The following is a 20,106-nucleotide window of genomic DNA, read 5'->3' as shown; positions in this document are numbered from 1 at the left end:
GATTGAAAACGGTCACCTAGGAAATGGGACACCACTCATTACCTCATCATTTTTCCCAACTGTGATAAAACTATTTATGGTTCAAACAGATTGATTGGCAGATTCTCATAGAGACACAATGTTGTCGTCATATTGCATATTACCAGAAACTAATTAATTACATTTTGTTTTATTTAAATTATACTATTTTATTAGTTGACTGGTTTGCTCAGGAGTCACTGGAAAACATGATTACAACATTATAGGCTAGCCTATTAGGATATAGCCTATTCAAATTGAGTTGATATTGTCGCTACATAATATTCTGGTTTTTTACATTTTATTCTGGGGATTGGGTTGCTTCATAATCAGGACATTAAACTATCCCATGTGGTTTCCGCTGGGTCGGGTGTCCAAAAATAATTATTTTATAGCTCCATAGTCACGTTTCAGACGGTGTTAAAACTTTTTACATGGATCAGCTGGCAGATAGATGCTGGCTGGTGCTGCTGCGACTGTTGCCAGCTTGAAGTGGGCGCCCATACGTCTGTTAAAATAGTCGCAAAACACCTAAACAAAACTTACAATAATAAATGAATGTCGATACAAAGGAATGTTGAAACACGCATTTCAAAACTCGATATTTGCAAAGATTGCAGAGACGGAAAACCGAAACCAGTGCAGCGCAAACTGCGATACAATTTTTTTCTGAAATGTTGCCCACAAACGAATTCCACACATCCAGAGTCCTTTGTATCAACATTAAAGTCAGACATAAACATTTGTAACTTTTGGCTCATTTCTGGCGGATTAATAGCGATTTCCTTCTCAGCCCTTGATTTGAAGTGTGCCCCTGGAAAATCTCCCTTTCGAGGGTTAGTAACCCCTCCCACTTCACCCTCGGTCTGAAGCATAAACGGAATTGGGACAGCACTAGCACTTCACGTGAACGCGCTAAACGGAGGGTTGAGGGATAAGTGGTAGGGCCAAGGGGGGATTGGGCCTTTCAGTGCATAGATATGAGTAACACAATCATGATCACACTGACTTCATTTTTTCTGCCTGGGTGGATGAACCAACTTTACCCCTCACTATCTCTACTAACACTCCATTCTCGCTCATCACAAAGCAAAACGTGGCCTGGACATCAGATTTTGCAGACTTGATTGGCAGACTTCACTTGCGAGCCGTCTCATAGTTTGCGACAAACCAATCACAGGTGTCCTTCAAAGCTGTTGATGAGAAGAAAAATCAGTGACAGCAGATGTACATTTCCACACACACACGCACATACAGAGACATTGAATCAGGCGACTGCACCTTGGTTAAAGGGAGTAAAGGTGAAGTTTGGCAGGTAGCGGAGCAGCTTTGCGTTGCTGGCTGTCTTCTTGAACTGGCCATCTGCTTTACTGGTATCAAACTGGAGGTCAAAGGTCAAGGAGATCACATGCGACTAATGAGATAATTTGGCAGTATTGTGAGTAACTAATGCAAGAAGCTGAAGCTGTTTAATTCTTAGTTTTATTATAAAAGTTGGTTGTCACCTCTGGTTTCATTTATATATATATATATATATAAAAAGTAACTTGCTGTGACAGCATCCATGAACTTGCTTGATCAAAAGGATACCACAACTTCACCTTTGAAGCCCAGTGCTTCCACAACTGCACCCGCTGCTTCTTTGATGGACACCTCATCTTCCTCACCAACTAGCATGAGAAGAGAGCAATATATTACTTCGTCATAGAGAGGCAAAGTGACCGCCTACTTCCTGCTTCAGCACTGTACCAGAGATTTTCATCTGCCATTTATTTTCCCATCCACATTTCGTAAAATGGGTATAAAAATAGTTTTACTGGTTCAAACCAAACGGTACAGATATATTTAGAAACAGGAGAGATTGCATAACATTTCACTGGGACCAAACGTAAAAAAAAATGCGGGTTTAAAGAAAATATTTTTTCAATGTTTTTTTTTTAAGTTTTGGTCCGAGTGAAATGTTCTATGGTCTCTCCCGATTATAGCGTTAGCTGAACCGTTTGGTTCGACGAAGTACAACTATTTTATAAGAATTTTACGAAATGTCTATAGGAAAATAAATGGCGGATGAAAATCTCTGGTACAGTGCTGAAGCAGGAAGTGACGTTCCACTTTGCCTCTCTATTACACCAGATTTGAGTTGCCAACATCTCCATTGACCTTTCACTATCAATATGTTGGCTGAGAACTCACCAGAGAGTATGATTGGATCCACCTCATTATACTCGCTCAGAACCCACAGGAAGAGGCGGGCCAGGTCCAAAGAGTAAATGAACTGCCTTCTGGGAGTGCCAGAGCCCCATACCACCAAAGGCTTCCCCTCCTCTAATCAACATATGACAACACACACACATGAAAGAGAAACTGGTTTAAATGAATCCATGTCGATGTCCCATACTCCTGTCCCCAATGCATCTTACTACAGTATCTACAGTACATGTATGTTTGCTTATGCATCAGAATGTGACGTACTTTGAGCAATGTAAGCTTTGTGTATGAGACCAGGCAGCACATGGCCATCCTCAATGCTGAAGTTGTCATGGGGACCAAACACATTAGTGGGAATCACAGCTGTGTAGCAGCCTCCGTGCTGCTGAAAATATGCCCTGCAAAACAGCCACACTATTTGGCAATACAATTCCCACGGATGTGGCCGTGTATACTGTATACTGTATACTGTATACATAGAAATCAAAGTATACACACGCACATCTCTTTTCCAGGAGCTGAGTCAAAAAAGGTTACTTCGTGAGATTCAAGAAAGACTGACACTGTTGGTAGCTCCCTATATTATACCGTTTTATTCAATAAATAATATTGAATATAATGGAATAATATTGAATAAAAGAAAAAGAAAATATTGGGAGCTACCAACAATGTTGCGAGTCTTCCTGAATCTCATGTATATACACACACAGATAAATACATTACATTATAGTACACTAGGGAGCTCGCGCGCTCGATTCCTAGGCTCACCCACTCAGCGGGCTCACTAGATCGGCCGCCGTGCGGCCTTGCCCGTCCTGCAGCTCGCCGAGCTGGCCCTGCAGCTCGCATTCGCAGGTTGGCAGCATCACTGATGATGTCAGATTTATGACATCACTGATTATGTCACAGTGGGATTTCATCAGTGGAATTTATGAGGGATTTATGACATCACTGATGATGTCACAGTGGGATTTATGACATCACAGTGGGACAATCACAGTGGGACAGAGAAACAGACAGAGCCCTAGCTCCCATTTATATACTGATGATGATGACGATGATGATGATAACAGACCTACTTACTTACCTATTGTGAACATCAATCATTCTCTTTGCATAGGCGTAGCCGAAATTGGACTCATGAGGTGGGCCATTGTGGATCTGGTGCAAAGAGATAATGCTAAGTCAACTGCCATTTACCAAACAGATACAAAGCAGCAAACAGCACACCACAACACTCATGCAAGCGACTCTTACCATGGTCTCATCGATGGGGTAGGTGGTCTTATCGGGGAAGATGCAGGTGGATAGGCAAGACACCACTTTAACCACACCTACTTCGTGTGCTGCCTGCAGCACGTTATCATTGATGTAGATATTGTTCCTCTGAAGGGGATAGATAGGCCTACATCAATAGCTAACGACGACAAATCTGAAAATAATTGTTAGAATACTAGATGAAGACACTATTCTATTACCCCACAAAAGTGAACGTCCAAACACATTTGCCGTAAAGTGATAGTTGAATCTAATTCATTGTGATTTCCTCATACCCAGAAGTCCAGGTTGAACTTCATGTTCTTGAACAGCCCTCCCACCATGGCGGCTAGGTGGATGATGTGCGTGGGTTGATGCTTCTGAAACGCTGCCCGTGTCTCCTCCATGTTCCTGGGGAAGGGCCACACACAGAATGAGGAAGTGACAGATGTAACGGGACTCATGAGGACTCAACATTCATTCCGAGTGGTAGCGAGTACGTTGGTTAAACTCACTCCCCCAGTATAAAGGCACATTAATCAGCTCCGCCAAGGGAGCTAGCTCTCTTGGTGTAGTGGTTAGCGTGTCCGCCCTGTAAGCCGAAGGTTGGCAGTTCGAATCCACCCCTGGGCTAGCCCCATAACGTGACCCTGCTACTCCGATATTCTCTTACAGCAGTCAGGGTCACACAGCGTTCTTATCGGCAATGAGTGGGAAATGCTGTTCAAAAAGCTCTCCTACCCGTATCCAACGTCCGATTGCAGATCCGAAGATCCTACTGAAGCCAGTAATTTAGCCGGGGCGGTTAAAATGATACTGCTGCGTGAAACAACCGTTTAAAAGCAGTCTTTCCACAGCCTGTGCCGTATTGAGGACAGGAGCTTCCTAGAGCCGACAGGAACCTTGGGAGTTTGAGTATTTCATGACATGTTTTGCTTCCCAGGTGCGCTGGATTTGCGTTGATCACTGACAGCCGCTGTCTCCGTGTGACTGCATGTGTTTGCTAGCCACATGCAAGCGGTGCACCATGATAGTGAGATCAAACACACCCTGCTGTAAATTCAGCACAGGCTGTGGAAAGACTGCTTTTAAACGGTTGTTTCACGCAGCAGTATCATTTTAACAGCTCCGGTCAAACTACTGGCTTCAGTAGGATGACTATCATATCTTTGGATCTGCAATCGGACGTCGGATACGGGTAGGAGAGCTTTTTGAACAGCCTTTCCCCCTCGCTGCCGATAAGAACGCTGTGTGACCCTGACTGCTGTACGAGAATATCGGAGTACAGTAGCAGGGTCACGTTATGGGGCTACCCCTGGGCAAGCCCTTAACATGGGTTGCTGCAACCATCAAACACAACGCCGTTACACAGAGACAGGCTCTGATTTGTGTGTGGCTTTGCTAGTATTTAAATGTGTGTGGGTTGGGGTTGTAAAGGCAGTAGTAATACTCACATGAGGTTGGCATCCTTGGAGGAAAGGAATATCCATTCTTCCCCCTCCCTGTCTGCCCTCTCTTCTTTGACGACATGCTGTATGGCCCTACCCACCAAGCCAGACCCTCCTGTCACCAGCACCCTCATTGTGCCTGTGTGGTCCCCCAAACAATCCATCTACACAGACAGACCGAGAGAGAAACTCAATGCTGGTTCCATCCGCATGTGAGTGAAGCATAATGGAAATGACACAACTTTTATTAAGATCATTATTGCAGTGATGCTAATATTTGACCAAGCAGTAGATAATCTTGCACCCACAGACTTGTTTTGCTGGCAATGTAACTAGCTATACAAGTGGGTGTATCAGTTCTGTTATGCTCTGTAATGTCACATCAGTCATTTGCTACACACTAATAGCTAGTAACTGTGTAACAACGGGAATGAAAGGGCAATTTATCATTGTTGTTACGTGCCTCTCCCCAAGGCAGTCAACTCGTAACCAGCAAAGCCAGTCAGGCTAACGACGTTAGCTACATTAGCTAAAGTTGATGCAAATGAGGTTAACTCACGTTAGCTTGTAGTTGTCATTAACAACGTGTAATGCTTTCAGCGAGTGTTTACGTGAATGACCACTAATTGCAAAAATAACAAGTATGTTAATATATTTATTTCTACGAGTGTGGCAATGTTAACTTTGGAATGGCAAATTAATCTCTCACCAACCAGCTGTACGGATGTACGGAGCAGCGTCTTCTTCGTCTTTGTGTTTTTTGGCAGATTGCAATCCAACTATTAAGGTGCATACCGCCACCTACTGTACCGGAGTATGCAGTACAGGATCAAATGTACTTCGGTACATCAGTCTTCTATGAAATAAATTCGAAAAGAAAGGGGGGGGGGGGGACTAAAACTAAATTATAATAAACAACCCTGTAACTTTTAAGAATTTAATTACCCCTCTCTGTGTAATCCACACCTTATCTCCTTTTCTTCCTAATTATTTAAATGTAACCCGAGCGTTTTGGGTTCTTGTTTAGTGGTGCTGCCATTCATTTACTCGTCGGGACTGTACTGTCCATGGTCGGGACCATAGGTCGGGACTCGGGGGAGAGAGAGTGAGTGATCCATCGTTCACTTCCGTTTCCGGACATCAAAATAAAAGTACTATACAGAACAGTCTGCTACACTAATATCCCTTTCAAATCCCATCCTCGCCCAGCCTCTCTCATCCTTTATTGTAAGCTTACCCTTTCTTCATATTTATCACAGTGAAATACGTGTTCAGTATTTACAGCAATATTACAGTGTGCACAGTCTTGCGAATTTACTTTACCCAAAATAAATAGTCTTACCAGTGTGATCGAATAGCCTGGATAAAACTACCACCTCCTTGACATGAAAAAGTTTTAGAACCAGTGCAAGTTACCTGTACCCGGTCATGGGATTCTGGACAAAATCATATCCCACAATAAATAAATAAAACATTATCCGTTTTGAGTCAGCGAGCGGCCCTTGTATGGACTCAATTAAGGGTCCTTGATGTGAAAAATTACACATCTGGCCAATAATTTTCAAAGTAAAGGCTTTATCCAAAGCTGCATGAAGAACAGGTGTGCTATCCCCTGATGCAGACCAGAACCTAGACGCATTGGAATGTGTTTCAAAATGTTCTTTGAACTAGCCATGAAATAAATATTAATAAAATCTGTTTTAATGTTTTGTCTTCTTTCTCTGATAGATGTTAGGCCCATAGCCATTAAACTGTAGGCCTACTGTATTATGTCTCAAAACACAGCATTGACAGTTCTCACTGCAATCTAGTGGACAAAAGCAAAGGCACAGCTACATTTCTGAAGACAGATGCTAAATGACCCAGCTTGAGTGAATCTCGTAATTATTGGGGGCTAGGTACAGTATATCCACAATGTCAATCATAATGTACAGTACACAGCAATGGAGATAGCAAAATGTTTACTGCGTACAATCTGGTGGACAAAGCATTTCCTAGGTATTTTTTCAGAAAATATGCATAATTTGATTTCAACCTAGTCCTTCCTGTGCCTGTGTCTCTACTGAGGAGAGGAGAACCTGCTGTGCTGGTGTCTCTACTGATGAGAGGAGAACCTGCTGTGCCGGTGTCTCTACTGAGGAGAGGAGAACCTGCTGTGTTGGTGTCTCTACTGAGGAGAGGAGAACCTGCCGAGGAAGAGGATGGACTTGGTCTTGTTGTGCCTTATGAAGAAGAGGAAGGGGTGGTCTGCTGTGAAGTGTTCCTCCCTCAGCATGCAGTTGGCTACCAAGCCAGCTGTGGCTGCAGCTGCCTCCGTCCCCTCCTCGTTCACCTCCACAAAGGCCTTGTGGGCCACCGTAGACAGGAAGAGTCCGCCCTCGCCACTCATTCCAGACAGGTCGGCCTTGCCCGCGCAGAATACGTCCGTCATGCCCAGTTTGCCCAGAGGCTCGTTCAGCTCATACTGCTCCTCCAGCTTAAACTTGGGCAGGTGAACTAGGATTTCTGAGCTGGTGTCCATGTTGTTGGTCCACTCATCCAGCTTCTTCTGGGTTAAGTCCTTCTCTAGCTAGAGTATCACACACAAACACACACAAAGTGTAAAGTTGAGCTGAAACACCATTTTGCACAGACTGTGACTACCTTGTCGTGACGTATTTTGAGTTAAACATGGTAGAGAGGCGGGACATTGCGTTTGGAGGAGTTTGATTTGACCGTTGAAAAAGTGGGGGTGTGTGGGACGAGGGACTGACTGAATGCGAGGCGAGTCGAGTGCCTTGCCCTGCAGTGCCTCAGAGCAGAGGGAGAGTGGAGACAGCAATTCGCTAAATAATATATTATATTATGTATAGTATTTTACCAGACAAATCTGACACCTTACCGGTCACATTTCAATAACGGTCTATGTTACAAACACAAGCTCTCTACCTCATATCCTATAATAAGAATGCAAAGTGTGTGTATGTGTGTGTGTGTGTGTGTGTGTGTGTGAGAGAGAGTGAGTGAGTGAGTGAGTGAGTGAGTGAGTGAGTGAGTGAGTGAGTGAGTGAGTGAGTGAGTGAGTGAGTGTGTTCGGCCACAGCTATGCCACTGTATGTGCGATCGCGCTGAATCTATCAGGAAGTGTAAGGAGGAGCACCCCTGTGGGTGAGCTAACTGTGCCAGATTTTTGAATTAGGTAATTAGGGCCAACTAAATGGGCAAAAAAGGCTAAATTAGTAGCCAAAATGAGTCAACACAGGTTCAGCACCATGGAGAGCTCCATTCGTTAGCTACGGATGGAGCTCACCTACAGTAAGTGGAGGAGCACAGCTGAGCGACGTTGGAATCAGCCAGGGAAGTGGACTATGAAAACCCTCTGGGAAGAGAGAGGGGGGAGGCTGCATGCCAACTCTGTGAGCGAGGCCTGACTAAATAGCCAGTGATTGTGTGCTCCAACGGGCATCAGAATCAGTTACACTGCACGGGTATCCAGCTAGTCATAAGAGGTTGTGCTTCAAAATCAGGTCCACATCAGCTCTTTACAATACTATAATCCTTGACTTTACACTTAGCTGGGCAGATGTTAGAAACGACACAAAGCAGAAGAAGCAGGCGGCTGTTCATTGCGTACCTTGAGCAGAGGGTCAGAGCCGTCGGCAGACTCCTCAGGCAGCAGGACGAACATGCTGAGCTCCTTCTCCACATAGGGCAGCTCCAGGATTTGCAGGCTGTAGTCAGGGACATAGTTGAAGGGCAGCTTCTCCATCTGGTACATCATCTGCACTGGCTTGGTCTCATTCTGGCACACATGGAAACGCAAATGTGTGTCACGAATGTGATTTATGCTTTGTGAAACTGCTTTGAAGATTGTACCTGGGTCTGCCTCCACACCACTAGGCGGAGACAAAGACCCATGAAAATGCTATTTAAGCACTTCCTTGTAAATGTATTTTTCACATGACACTGACGAAGGCCCGAATTGGGCCGAAACTGTTTGTCATCTCAATAAATGTCCGCCACGGGAGCTATCAAAAAATTGTGTTGCGAGCCCTTTTTTCGTTTATTTTCCTGTTTAGTACAGTTGAGCTCAGCACCAACCAGTGGATGTGCGTAAGTCTCTGGATGCACACATGGAAACGCAGACAATCAGGAGATCTGACCTTGGTAGGAGGCGCTGAATCTGTATCTAGTAGGACATTTCTTTTTCAAACTAAAGTCGTCCATATCTGGTGAATCAAACGATTCCTATGTGAGGACATGATCTCTCTTGTGTCCAACAACTCATACACTTTGTATTCATCGACAAATCTGCAGTCTTCAACTTAGGGGCCATTTACACCTGGCGTTAACATGCGTTTTCTGCGATCAGATTGTATTTGATCACTTCAGCCTGATTCCATTTACACCTGGCGTTAACATGCGTTTTCTGCAATCTGATTGCAGAAATGGTTGTCCTCTCAATCCGCATAAAGTTGCTGTATCCAGATTGAGAGGACACATTGCATTTACACTTGTGTTCAATGTGTACACAATGCATCCCTGACCACCTCCGGAGGTGGTTTGGCCGATCAGATTGCAATCCTTCGTCAATGCGTTTTGGGGGTGTTTACACCTGGCATTTCAAGTAATAAAACACAATCTGATTGCAATCTGATCACAGAAAACGCATGTTAGCGCCAGGTGTAAATGGCCTCTTATTTCTCACCTGGTTGAGTTTAAAGGGCATCTCTTTGGTGTGCGCCACAGCAAAACGGTTCATCCAGGTTCCTTTGAAGTAGATGGCATTGACCAGAGCCATTATTGTCATGTTACTGACCGCGCCTGGCTTCAGCAGATCTTTGATCTTATCTGAAAGGAAACGGACAGACAAACCGGCCACTGAACACCGACTCACACGGAACCTTTTCCTGCTGTACACGTGACAGGAGGCCATTTTGTGTCTGGATAAACTGGCTATTCTTACTCTCAGTCTGCTGCTCCACCCAGGTGTTGATGTCCACTCTGCACTCCTCTGGAGCGCCCATGAAGTTGACAGCCTTCATGTCCGCATGGTAGAACTTGTGTGTGGCTTTTAGGAAGTCCTGTGGGAAATAGCGGACGTCTTATGAATCCACACATTCAGAGGGACCGTATCTTTCGTGATGAGCAGACTGGGTGGAAAAGAAAAGAAAAAAAACTCACCGGGAGGAAGTTGAAGGTCTCTTCTCCGTAAAGGCGGTTGGCTAGTTTGAGGATGTATGAGGCAGATGGCGAGTTGACATCAGCACTGAGCGTCTGGAAGGCTGTGTGGACGTCCTTATCCAAGCTGAATGAGAGAGCCTGTATGCAATGCAGAGCAACACAGTTCATTATCCATCTTCCTCAAACAAAGAATTGTGGGTGGACGGTATAGACCCTTCTCACGGGGGGCCATTTTGTGCCAAAAAGGCAGTGTAAACATAGGTGCAAGCAAAACACTAATGAGGGTTTCAAACTTCCATGATTGGAATTTCGAAACCCTCATTAGTGTTTTGCTTGCACCTGTGTTTACCCTGCCTTTTTGACACAAAATGGCCCCCGTGAAAAGGGTCTATTACAGATGGTGATGGTGAAAGCAAGAGGGCAAGGAGATTACAGTGAGCTTTCAGAGGTAGATTGAATCCAACTTCCTCTTTTTTCCTTCACACTGGATTTTCAACTCGTTACACTCAGTTTTCCAAGAGCAGCCAAACTCAACTCTGTGGAGTGGGTGGATTCGAAGGTCTGGACCCAGGCACACCTGCCTCTGTAACAGGCAGGTAGTGAGGTCAAAGTACAGGTGTCATTATTTATTTGTTTATTTGGACGGGACAGTGCAAAATTAATGAACACAGAAACCATGGAACAGATAATAAAACCTGGAACATAATAAAAGTGTAAAAATTGCCGGATTCAGCACGAGGCTAATTTCCATCCGTTGTCCCCAAAAAACATAAAACACAAGAAACATAAAATGTAAAACATAATAAAACATACATAGAACATAGGTAGCAGCAGTACACTCAAAGAATATGTAAAACATAAGTAGCAGCAATACACTCTAAAATACATAGCAGCAATTACTCTTACAAAAATAAAAATACATAGTAGTAATACACACAAAAAAGAGAAGAAAGCATATTACCTGTGGACACATGACTGGTTGGTTTTCAGCCATTTTTTAAGTCTACCTTTGAAAGTGTCAAGGGTGGGGCTGTCTCTTATGGAGACAGGGAGACTATTAGATTTAGATTAGATTATATTTAGTCATCTATTCTAGTAGGCCTATAAGCTATACATGAGGCACAGAACAGGTGCACTCATGGGAGAAGTGAGAGAGATGGAGAGAAAAGTGCTTACCTTTGCCATCTGGGTGGCAGTGTCTCCTTTAGCTCCCAGGTAGACCATGGCCAGGGCTGAGCTGATGCTCAGGGGGGAGAGGAAGACGTTCCCGTCGGGGTTGGCTTGGCTCAGAGTGCGGAACAGCTCCAAGGCAAAAACTGTGTTTGAACTGCTGAGGGTGACCATGGCTGCTGATGTATGGTCTTCCTGAAAAACACAAAATGTCATTCATATTGGTAGCCTAATAGACCCCTTATACGCCTACGTCACAATGACAACAAGGAGCGTCAGATGCGCAAGACGGAGGCAGAAAGACAGACTCCGCGCAGCCCTGTCAAGTAGTTTTCCAGTCGCCCGAAAACTATTCGAGCTAGATATGTCTTCGTGTTGTACAGTGGGATGCCAGAATCGGAAAGCTATTGTAGGAGAGTATTCGGGTCCGCCTATTCACACTTGGTGTTGTTACCGGTTTACATTAAATCCTCTCTTTTTTCCTAAATCTTCTTAAGTCACAGAATACTTTCTGGGTTATCTTACCTCAGTTCAAACCTCGCTGCTGCAGTCAGATCACTGCTAAATCGCAGATGTGATTGTTAGAAATGTGGTTCAAAGCCTCTGTCAGGCTCTTGGTTCATCTTTCAGAACCTCATTGTCGTGTGTGCACAAAGGCTGGCTGGAGATACACTAGGAATAAGTCAGTACCCAGTCCCACACAAATCAAGTTTATAAATTGCAGGTGTGGTAGTTAGAAATTTGGTTCAAACTTTAACCAAATCTAGGTAATCAAGGTAATGAGAAGATGCTGTTTACATGGCAGTGTCTTATTCAGAGTATTGTCTTAGTCGGGTTAATATCAGAATATTGCAGTCCATGTAAACGTAGTCAATCATGATAGAAGGAAGATTTGATCAATATTCTGATGGTTTTACTGAGCGACGAGGAAAAGCGGCCCACTAGCCGGCGGCCAGTAAACTTTAGTTTTGGCTAGTGCTGCTTCAGCATGTGTTAATAACAGTGTCATGTTGTATTAACTTGTTATTAACATGTGTATTAATGAGTTATTAACATGTGTATTAATGTGTTATTAACATGTATTGATGAACTGCAGCATGTCAGTGTGGGACTCCATCAGATAGTGAGATCTTCATTACAAAGTATTAAAAATAAATCAAACCTGTTTATGTGATAATATGTTGTTGATGATAATGTAATATTATCTTCAGACTGATGTTATATATTTTTGTTAATGTTGATAATACATTATTACATCAACCAGTGGTTAGAACGGCATCATAAAGGCTGAAACATTTTATTTTTTTGAATTATGCCGTCATCCGTCTAAACCTGTTATTAATTTATACGTCAGTGAAGTTTGATGATATTTTGGACTCATGTAAGGATATTTACTTATGTACTATGACTCTTCCACTCCTCTCATTCCTGGATAGGATTCTTAGGAGTAATGAAAATGTATTTAAAATGAGACACAAGGGAAGCTTTTGTAAATAAACAGTTTTTATTCTTTGTTGCAGTTCTGTATAATTAGATTATTATGTTCCTCTGGTGTTTTTTCTATATTATTTTTCTATAATATCTGTATCTATAATATGTGTTGTACTGTAGTGCATTAATGTAGGAAATAAATAATACATTCCATAATCTGCTTCAGAGCCAACTGCTTTACCCTGTAACAGTGTTACAGTAACACGGTTTATGATAGTTCTACCAACAACTCTTTATTATTAATACTATTAACATTAATATCATTACTGGTAGCAAGTGGGAATTTGCGACCTCCGATTTATAATCGAATGCAGCATAAGTTCCCAGATGCTTCTGTGTAACAGCATCTGGCGCATCATGGTTAGAGGATTAGGGCAAGATGTGGAAGAATGACATAAAGTATTCTGAAAATAAAGTGAATTTAAACACACAAATGCTCCATGCTCAACACACACAATTCTCTCTCTCTCTCTCACACACACACACACACACAGGATCACACACAGAGCCAGAGCGATTACTTTTGTCTGATCTTGTTGTTCTTTGGCCTGTGCTGTGTGTATTTTCTCTGTAATAAAATGGGAAGTCCCGACATGCATGAAGGTGCGAGGATTGTCACTGCCTGCAGGTTTAATTTGGCACAAAGTAGCCTAGGCTATTTTGAATATTTTGAGAATACAAAATTATTACAGTCTTAAGTATCTTGTTACTAATTACACTAGATTTTTTTCAGCCCTGTCAAATACTCAAATACCAATTACAAAATACTCAAAAGTAATTGAAATTCGTATTTCAAATACAAGTAAATCTGCCTACATGTACAGTAATATGATCATATATCACACACTCGTTTTAGAAGTCATAGGCCTACTTTTTTTTTTTTTTTTTCACGGTTCAGTCTGTTCAGCTCCTCTGCTGCTCTGTGACACACACACTAATGATCATACTCATTAGCTATAACTACAAGTTATAGATTGGCACAGACTGATTGGTCACAGCAATGCATTGCAGGACAAAGGATTACAAAGTCCCGCCTTCACCTCATCCAAACAGCCTCACAACCCCCACCTCTGTACTGTAGGCTATCTGCACTACAATGGACGGGGCGTCTGTGAGTTCAAAGGTGTGACGTCACGTCCTGTGCTATATAAACAGCTCTTTACATTTACAGTTGTTCTGCCTCTCATTCCACTTGCTGCCAAAAAACTCCAATCATGCATCACTACAATAGAAACCTGGCCCAACACCTGTCCGGACTCCAAACCATCAAACAAAGGAAACATCATCCTCACACAAAAATGCATCGAGCAATCAACAATCCAGCACTGACACAGTTAATCCAAGAAACACGTCTCCATAATCGTGCAAAACAAACCACCATAACCATCAACATCTCGACACTGACAGTATGACTTTATGGTTTTACTCATTTATGACAAAATAATCTCATCACCTTTCTTTTAATTCTAGCTGCTATTTACCAGTTCCCCCCCAGGCACCCACCCACATAGACACACAAGCACATACAGTATTATTGACCTCTCTTGGTTTTTTCCAGGTCTATTTTATTCTGTTTTATTCTCATTATTCTTATTTGATTATCTTTTATTACTTATATACAGTAGACTATATACAAATAAAAAATAAAATGCTGTCATGATACCAGTCGGCTCCTCTATGGCTCCGCCTCCTCCCCTCCATCTCCGCCTCCCATGGCTCCTCCCTCCGGCTGCACATCCAAGCCAGTACAGATAGAAAACAGCACAGGCCGTGAGCTATCCACCAAGATCAAGAACGAACTAACGAACGGACGTTCTGCCTCTTTAGACCGGCGGTTTCAGGAATTCCAGGACAATAAACCAGGAGGAGTCGAGGACTAGACCTCTGATCAAGGTTTCTTTGTGCTCTGATCCAGTCTACAACTACTGGGCACAAGCAAGGACAACTTAGTGTATTTGGAAACGCAAACACTCCAAGTAAGGCTGAATCATCCGAACAGAATTAGGCTATTATAAGCTTTATTGTTAGATGTGTTGTGCATATAGGCTACTGACCATAATGGAATGAATATCCAGAATCATTGAGGACGATTGTGATGAATCTCCTTTGTTTATTGAGTAGTGATTAGCCTACTACTGGTCACGTGGTCAGACTCACCGTCGACGTCAGCAAGCTTCCAGCGACTCTGGCACTGCAAGAGATAGCCTACTACTGAGTTGATATAATAAGGCTAACGTCTCTCTCTCTCTCCGTTATTAGACACGATCCCAAATGCTATCCAACTTAGAGTTAGTGAGTTTAATAATAATAACTCAGGCACACCAAGTCCATCGGAGCCTTGGTTTATGACCTTTATTTGTTTGAGGTCTCTCACTTCCACTCCCCCTCTCTCTCGCTCACGCTCGCGCACTAATAGGTCCATGTTGCGCACACACTTTTATTTCATTTAGGCCAGAGCTGATAGAAGAGTCCACTTCCGACATCTCCATTCACTCCAATGGACCAGTTTTTTTTCCAGGAAGTAGAAAGTAGAACTCTTGAGTAAGAAAAGCAGCACTGTCGAGTTGCAGCAAAATAGACAGTTTGTGGTGTACTTTGAAAGGGTTTTTCATCCCTTGAATCAAATTGTACATTATCAGCTTCATTTTAGCATGCAAAAGTAGCGCGAGACCCTTTCCTGGCTGTTCATTGGCTAATGAGTCTCGCATTTTGGTCCTCTGCTAACACCACTCTCTTACTAGAGGACTCTAATTTAGGCTATTAATTGAAACCACACATTTTGAGCAACATACCATTCAATTTTGAACAATATCCTAAAGGGTTTGAGACACCAAAGTCGAAATTACATACGAGTGATTTATAACCCATTGATACCTGATGCAGCATTTGTGTGTATCCCTTTAGACGCGGTTCGCAGTCTTAAAGGGATACAAACACAAATGAGGGATATACACGCAAATGCTGCATCAGGTATCAACGGGTTAATTTAATTGAACTCTGCTGTACCTACAGAGCTGCTTGGTGGGAGGACAGACATCTGGTGTAGGAGCAGAGGAACGCTGTCCTAATGAATTCTTCAGAAGAGGTGAGAAAAATATCACTGTTGTTTCACTGATGTTGCCACACACACACACACACACACACACACACACACACACACACACACACACAGTCCATGTGTCCTAATTCTCTCTTTGCATCTTTCTTTATGGAAACAGAGAGACACCAAAAGACCCAAACGTCACCGCTGTCAGCAGTGTGACAAAGGATTCACAACACTTCAGAGCTTAAAGCGTCATCAGAGAGGTCACTTGGGGGAGACAGGTCCACCTTACTCCTGCCAGCTGTGTGGGAAATCTTTCAGTCATTCATTTAACCTAAAGACACATCAACGCATTCACACTGGAGAGAAGCCCTACCACTGTGACCAATGTGGGAGCAAGTTCAGTCAGTTAGGTAGCCTAAAAACACATCAACGCATTCACACTGGAGAGAAGCCCTACAACTGTGACCAATGTGGGAGCAGTTTCAGTCAGTTAGCTCACCTAAAAACACATCAACGCATTCACACTGGAGAGAAGCCCTACAACTGTGACCAATGTGGGAGCAGTTTCAGTGAGTTAGGTAGCCTAAAAAAACACAAACGCATTCACACTGGAGAGAAGCCCTACAACTGTGACCAATGTGGGAGCAGGTTCAGTGTGTTAGGTCACCTAAAAACACACAAACGTATTCACACTGGAGAGAAGCCCTACAACTGTGACCAATGTGGGAGCAGGTTCAGTGTGTTAGGTAGCCTAAAAAAACACAAACGCATTCACACTGGAGAGAAGCCCTACAACTGTGACCAATGTGGGAGCAGTTTCAGTCACTTAAGTACCCTAACAACACACAAACGCATTCACACTGGAGAGAAGCCCTACAACTGTGACCAATGTGGGAGCAGTTTCAGTGAGTTAGGTAGCCTAAAAAAACACAAACGCATTCACACTGGAGAGAAGCCCTACAACTGTGACCAATGTGGGAGCAGGTTCAGTGTGTTAGGTAGCCTAAAAAAACACAAACGCATTCACACTGGAGAGAAGCCCTACAACTGTGACCAATGTGGGAGCAGGTTCAGTGTGTTAGGTAGCCTAAAAAAACACAAACGCATTCACACTGGAGAGAAGCCCTACAACTGTGACCAATGTGACAGAGTCACGGAGTGAACCTGGGACTGTCAAACAAACAAATTGGGCAATGCGATGTTTCCAGACCTGGTGTGCTCAAAACGGGCTGCTTTAGATAACTGTACTTTTACAGGCAATGTATCAATAACTGTGAATCCCGTTAAGGAATAGGTTAGTTGTTTTTTGGCTCAAAGGCAACTAAATGTTTAGTGCAATCATTGATCTTGTGTATGGAACTATATTCTGTGGCGGATAAATGTATTCTGAAACCAGTAATGATTGTAAATAAATGAATTGAATGTTACAATTGTGTATTTTTTATATTATGTGGTAGCTATTGTACACACACTGGTACACTGGTACACTGGTACCAGTGTACAGGTACTGGTACAGGGTTTATGGCACTCGGCTTCGCCTCGTGCCACAACCCTGTACCAGTGGTAAATGTGGCCACAACCCCCTTCCTCTCGTGGTAAATTTCTTAACTTTGCAGTGCTCGCTCATTTCATATCAGGTAAACTGTAGTAGGCTGCAGCCACATCGCTCGGTTAGTTAACAACCAAGTAACGTTAAATAATGTCATTATTGAGTTGAACTGATTGGAACGAGGACATCAAAATGCCCGACTTTGTAGTGCTCTTCATAATCCGGTAAGCTGCCTGAAACTGTAGGCTGCTCAGCCACATCGCTCGGTTAGTTAACGACCAAGTAACGTTAGATAATGTCATTATTGAGTTGTGTGCATTATCAACATAACAATATATCTTTGCAAGTTACAGAATAATTATCTACGCTATCCCCAGTTATAAAGGAATGCACGATATGTATTGCTGGCCATAGGCTTGGCCAATTGACAGCGCCAGTGCGTATGGGTCTGTAAGACATATCCCATTAAACAACGTTAATTTCGATGCATAACATTGCTTATCACTAGGCGATAAGCTGTGGTAGTAAGCCGAGAACTGCATTTTAAAACTAAAATATAACTGTGTGTTGCAGATGGGCATAGAGCAGTCCTGACAGCGGGGCTTTCACACAGTTTTCACTGTCTGTCAATGCGGGGCTGACGGCTTTTTGTCTAAACGATGCTCAATGTTGACAAGCTGTATAAGGGGTCTATAGAACCATACAAAGATACATTTCACATAATGCATGAGAATATCTTTAGATACATGCAGACATTGACATCCAAAAAATAAATAAATCAGATACATTTTGTTGTACAAAATACACTTTTAATAGCCTACTGGAAATACATTTTCCAATAGGACGAATCAGCGTGACGTCACTTGCCACCCAGAAATGCGGAACCCAGAGGCAGTTAATAGTATGAGTTGTGCCAAACAAACGTTAATATCTCAAAAACTATACATCACATCGCTTCTATTTTGACATTCTGAGTGAGAGCAGAAGTAGCTCAAGAGTTTGATGTATAATATATGCATGTCGTGTTAAAGTTGTGTGAACTGTCGCAGTTTTTATAATGTAAACAGAATTAGCCGGGCTAGAGTCAGACACAAGCCTCGCGCCACTTGGGCTCCATAGGGTTCCATTGCCGTTGCCACCCAGTGACGCGGTTTGTTTACCAAAATGCTGCTCGGCTGATCCCTCGTATTGACATTACCTAGCCTAGGCTGCTTACAGTATACATATATTTACTTAATATATTTTGGCCTGTCATATATTCATCTATCTGCGTGAAACTTGTTTTGGCCTAGTTTTTGAAACGTGCGATGTGCGATACCCGGAAGTTACTCCGTAAAAATCAAATCTAAAAATAGAACAGTCTGGAGGCAAACTAGACAAGCAGCATACGACCCTGGATAAGCAGGATAGAACAGGCGCGGCTGTGTATGTTATGTAGTTAGTGTGTGGATCACACAACTATCCATTATATTAGTTCATTAGCCTACCTGATCTGTCTCCTGCAACGAGTGAAGCACATTCTCGCACACGGCCAACGAGTGAAGCGAAAGTAAAAGGTAAAAACAACGAGTAGACATAAAAAGTATCTTTGGGGGAGAACAGCGTGGCCCTGATGAAGCGGATAAACACAGGCTTCCGTCCCGGATCATGTGCTGCCTCTCATTCAGACACACTGGGAACAGTCACTGCCACTGCTGTTGAGCAGGCTAGTGGGTGGGGTGATAACTCACCGTCAGCTGACTGACAATAACATTGGGTGGGGTGAGTGCAGAGATGGGCGAAAATACATCATAAAGTATTTTGATACAAATTACAAATACTTGCTCAAAAAATGTATCACAATACAAATACAAAATACTCGTCTGAAAAATGTATTTGAGATACAAATACGTATTTTGTATTTTGAAAATACATAAAAAATACATTTTATAAAAACTGATAAAGAGCTGCAACAATTAGTCAATCCATCAATTCATTGCCAAATATTACATTAATTGCCTATTTTGATCATCTGTTCATCATTTTGAGCCATTTCTGTAAGGAAAATGTCCTAATTCTCTGATTCCAGCTTATCAAATGTGAAATTTTCTGGTTTTCTTAGATGGTAAATCATCTCTTAGTCCTCTGTGACAGTATTCTCCTTTGTGTACTAGGGTTGGCACCATGGATGATGGCATCGACCATCGTCGATGGGCCGACCCCCATCGACCTCTGACACTCTGTTCGAATTAAAAATTTGGCCGATTTAATAATAAAAAAGTCTAACTCCACTCAACCGCGACACACGGGGAACGCACAGGCGGCATTAAACAAGCGGCAAAGCGTACCTTATCCCCAGTTCAGAGAAGTGGTAAAGCGGAGAGGAAGATAAGATAAGCAGAAGTCGGTTGTGTTGTGAAATTGTTAAGAAAGAAGAAACTTCACGTTCTTTCCTGTTTTCAACCCAATGTGAGTAATGTTACAAGTCTTCAACTGTGAATTCAACTCGCCTGTTTCCAGGAACTCTCTCCATTACACACTGTGTAGGCTGCCTGCTGCTCTGTTTCTATCTCTCCTTAACGTAACAATGTTAGGTTCAAAACTGAGCCCACACAAATCTAACCTTAGCCAGTAATTTTGTTCACCAACAACAGGAATAGGAAAACGGATGCAAAAGCTAGCGCACCGTTAGAGTTGGTACATAGTGACTTAGCAGGTCCCGTTGAGCCTACTGACAAAGATGGGCATAGTATGCCATCTCATTCACAGATGATTTT

At 42.9% G+C, this 20,106-nt stretch overlaps 2 protein-coding genes across 2 annotated transcripts; both read right to left on the bottom strand.

Moving 5' to 3' along the window:
• Positions 1-1,080: 1,080 nt before the first annotated feature.
• Positions 1,081-5,670, bottom strand: LOC310786909 (GDP-L-fucose synthase-like). Its single transcript, XM_083648244.1, has 10 exons — positions 5,641-5,670; positions 4,938-5,095; positions 3,780-3,894; positions 3,484-3,612; positions 3,314-3,387; positions 2,491-2,624; positions 2,212-2,343; positions 1,609-1,688; positions 1,300-1,399; positions 1,081-1,211 (listed from the first exon to the last, which is right to left on the bottom strand). The coding sequence occupies exons 2-10, from the start codon at positions 5,093-5,095 to the stop codon at positions 1,156-1,158; spliced, it is 978 nt and encodes a 325-aa protein (XP_083504370.1). The 5' UTR covers positions 5,641-5,670; the 3' UTR covers positions 1,081-1,155.
• A 625-nt stretch (positions 5,671-6,295) lies between these two features.
• On the bottom strand, positions 6,296-18,981 carry LOC310786905 (leukocyte elastase inhibitor-like). The gene is made up of 7 exons (XM_083648240.1): positions 18,838-18,981; positions 11,271-11,459; positions 10,095-10,232; positions 9,877-9,994; positions 9,619-9,761; positions 8,545-8,712; positions 6,296-7,500 (listed from the first exon to the last, which is right to left on the bottom strand). The coding sequence occupies exons 1-7, from the start codon at positions 18,925-18,927 to the stop codon at positions 7,099-7,101; spliced, it is 1,248 nt and encodes a 415-aa protein (XP_083504366.1). The 5' UTR covers positions 18,928-18,981; the 3' UTR covers positions 6,296-7,098.
• Between the last annotated feature and the right edge of the window lie 1,125 nt (positions 18,982-20,106).

This window comes from Poromitra crassiceps (assembly GCF_964638095.1).
Source record: "Poromitra crassiceps genome assembly, chromosome: 12".
NCBI classification, from domain to species: Eukaryota; Metazoa; Chordata; class Actinopteri; order Beryciformes; family Melamphaidae; genus Poromitra; species Poromitra crassiceps.
The sequence above is the reverse complement of the archived record's forward strand: the minus strand, read 5'-3'. Positions and strand labels throughout refer to the sequence as shown.

Coding starts and splice junctions, on each gene's coding strand:
- LOC310786909 (XM_083648244.1), bottom strand. CDS start 5,095: ATGGATTGTTTGGGGGACCACACAGGCACAATGAGGGTGCTGGTGACA. Junction 2,625..3,313: donor ATGATTGATGTTCACAATAG/GTAAGTAAGTAG, acceptor GCTGTTTTGCAG/GGCATATTTTCAGCAGCACG. Junction 1,400..1,608: donor GCTTCAAAGGTGAAGTTGTG/GTATCCTTTTGA, acceptor TTTGACCTCCAG/TTTGATACCAGTAAAGCAGA.
- LOC310786905 (XM_083648240.1), bottom strand. CDS start 18,927: ATGTCTACTCGTTGTTTTTACCTTTTACTTTCGCTTCACTCGTTGGCC. Junction 9,995..10,094: donor AGACCTTCAACTTCCTCCCG/GTGAGTTTTTTT, acceptor TATTTCCCACAG/GACTTCCTAAAAGCCACACA. Junction 8,713..9,618: donor TGCCCTTTAAACTCAACCAG/GTGAGAAATAAG, acceptor CATGTGTGCCAG/AATGAGACCAAGCCAGTGCA.